The 1,483-nt window shown below is 41.9% G+C and overlaps 1 protein-coding gene across 1 annotated transcript in view; it reads right to left on the bottom strand.

The window, feature by feature from the left end:
- Nucleotides 1–584: 584 nt before the first annotated feature.
- The window catches only part of LOC138005404 (uncharacterized), a 933-nt gene continuing 34 nt past the window's right edge, over nt 585–1,483 (bottom strand). Inside the window, exons 1-2 of the mRNA XM_068851636.1 lie at nt 854–1,483; nt 585–763 (exon numbers count right to left, since the gene is read on the bottom strand). The exon at nt 854–1,483 is cut by the window's right edge and continues 34 nt beyond it. Of these exons, the coding sequence (XP_068707737.1) occupies nt 585–763; nt 854–1,483 (809 nt within the window). The remainder of the gene's footprint in view (nt 764–853) is intronic.

Genomic DNA, 1,483 nt, shown 5'->3' on the forward strand with positions numbered 1-1,483 from the left:
CTCAACACGACTTTTGAACCTAAAACCCTATGGTATGCTTGTTATGAAGTGCTCAATCCTCAAGAAGAGCCCTCCTCAGATTTAGTTGTAATAGAGCACAATGGTATTCATCTCTAAAAGGTGACATGTACATTCTCATTATAACCAGTGCAGAAACAGGGTGACCACACCCAGGGGTTGATTCTTCTGAAACTGATTCTTCTGAAACTCTTGCTTTTCTTGACTTAAATCTTAATTAGTGCGAAATGCTTGCTCCTCTCTTCACCAATGGTCAGTTGGAAGGAAAAGGTCAGACCTTGCCCATCAGCCACTGTCCTGCTCAACCCCTTTCTTAGCTCCACACTTGAGTCTGGTTAACAAAAACAGTTAATTAAAATAATCAAAAATTGATGGAGGCTCCAGAGAAAAGTAATTTGAAGTACTGTTGCCATATAGGCAAGTAAGTGCATTCCTCAGAAGAGCACATACTATGTACATTTTACCGACACTGCTGAGTTGGACCTTGAGGTTTTTCTTAAAATCAAGAAACTTAAAATAATTTGAAATGTCTCCAAACAGCCATTCCACTGAACATCTGACAGCACTCATGGCTGAATTGAATGCTTCCATTTGGACGGTGAGGGTGCCTGGAGATGAATGCGTAGTGGGTAGGCTGGATCACCAAAAACACACATGGGCTGGACAGCAGGAGAAAATGCATAACGCTCAAGCTGTCTCAAAAGACCAGAATCGGCCAGCATACCTGCGTTGTGTCTCCTCCCTTCTGAAATGTTAAAAGGGGTTCAATATGAAAATGAAGTCCTTAATTCTCAGTTTAGTTTTGTCATAGCCCAAAAAATAAATGATAACATACCTACAGGTCCATACAAATTTCCAATCAGGCCATTCGGTAAAGCAATGGATTGGTATTTAAGGGAATGCACCCGTTTATGGCCATTGTATAGAACACGCTGGTGTCTCCCAGGTCTGCAAACAGGACGAATGGTGCCGTCTACAAAACCAAAGCAATTCTGGAGTGGTGAACCTTTTCTGGAAATGGCCTGCGCATACTCTTCAAGTGCTTGCGCACTTAACAAAGCTGGGTTCCAGTCAGTTAGCAAATGTCCATGAGTATCGTATATGTAGTCCAGAACTGTATTAGTTACCATACTAAGAACTGGAACAGGCCTACCGAAACGCGAAATCATGTCCGAGTAGCGACAAGGGTACGCAAAACGTCTGAGTAGCATACACAACCCCTCCATACTGTCTATTTTGCTTCGCTGCTGACAATGAAATGTTGCTGGTATTTGCAAAGCCTCTCCAAGGGTCTCCAAATCTTTCTTTTTAACGCGAAACTCCGCCAAACATTCATCGTCTTCCATGTCATCAAAGTGAAAATCGCCATAAAAAGAGTGTGGAAAAGTCAAGTTGGCTGGCTGATATTCCTCGTAGAGAACTAAAAATTTTTCTTCAGAAATAAAATTAGAACCGTGCGAAAGAA

The sequence above is a fragment of the Montipora foliosa genome, chromosome 6 (genome assembly GCF_036669935.1).
Source record: "Montipora foliosa isolate CH-2021 chromosome 6, ASM3666993v2, whole genome shotgun sequence".
NCBI lineage: Eukaryota > Metazoa > Cnidaria > Anthozoa > Scleractinia > Acroporidae > Montipora > Montipora foliosa.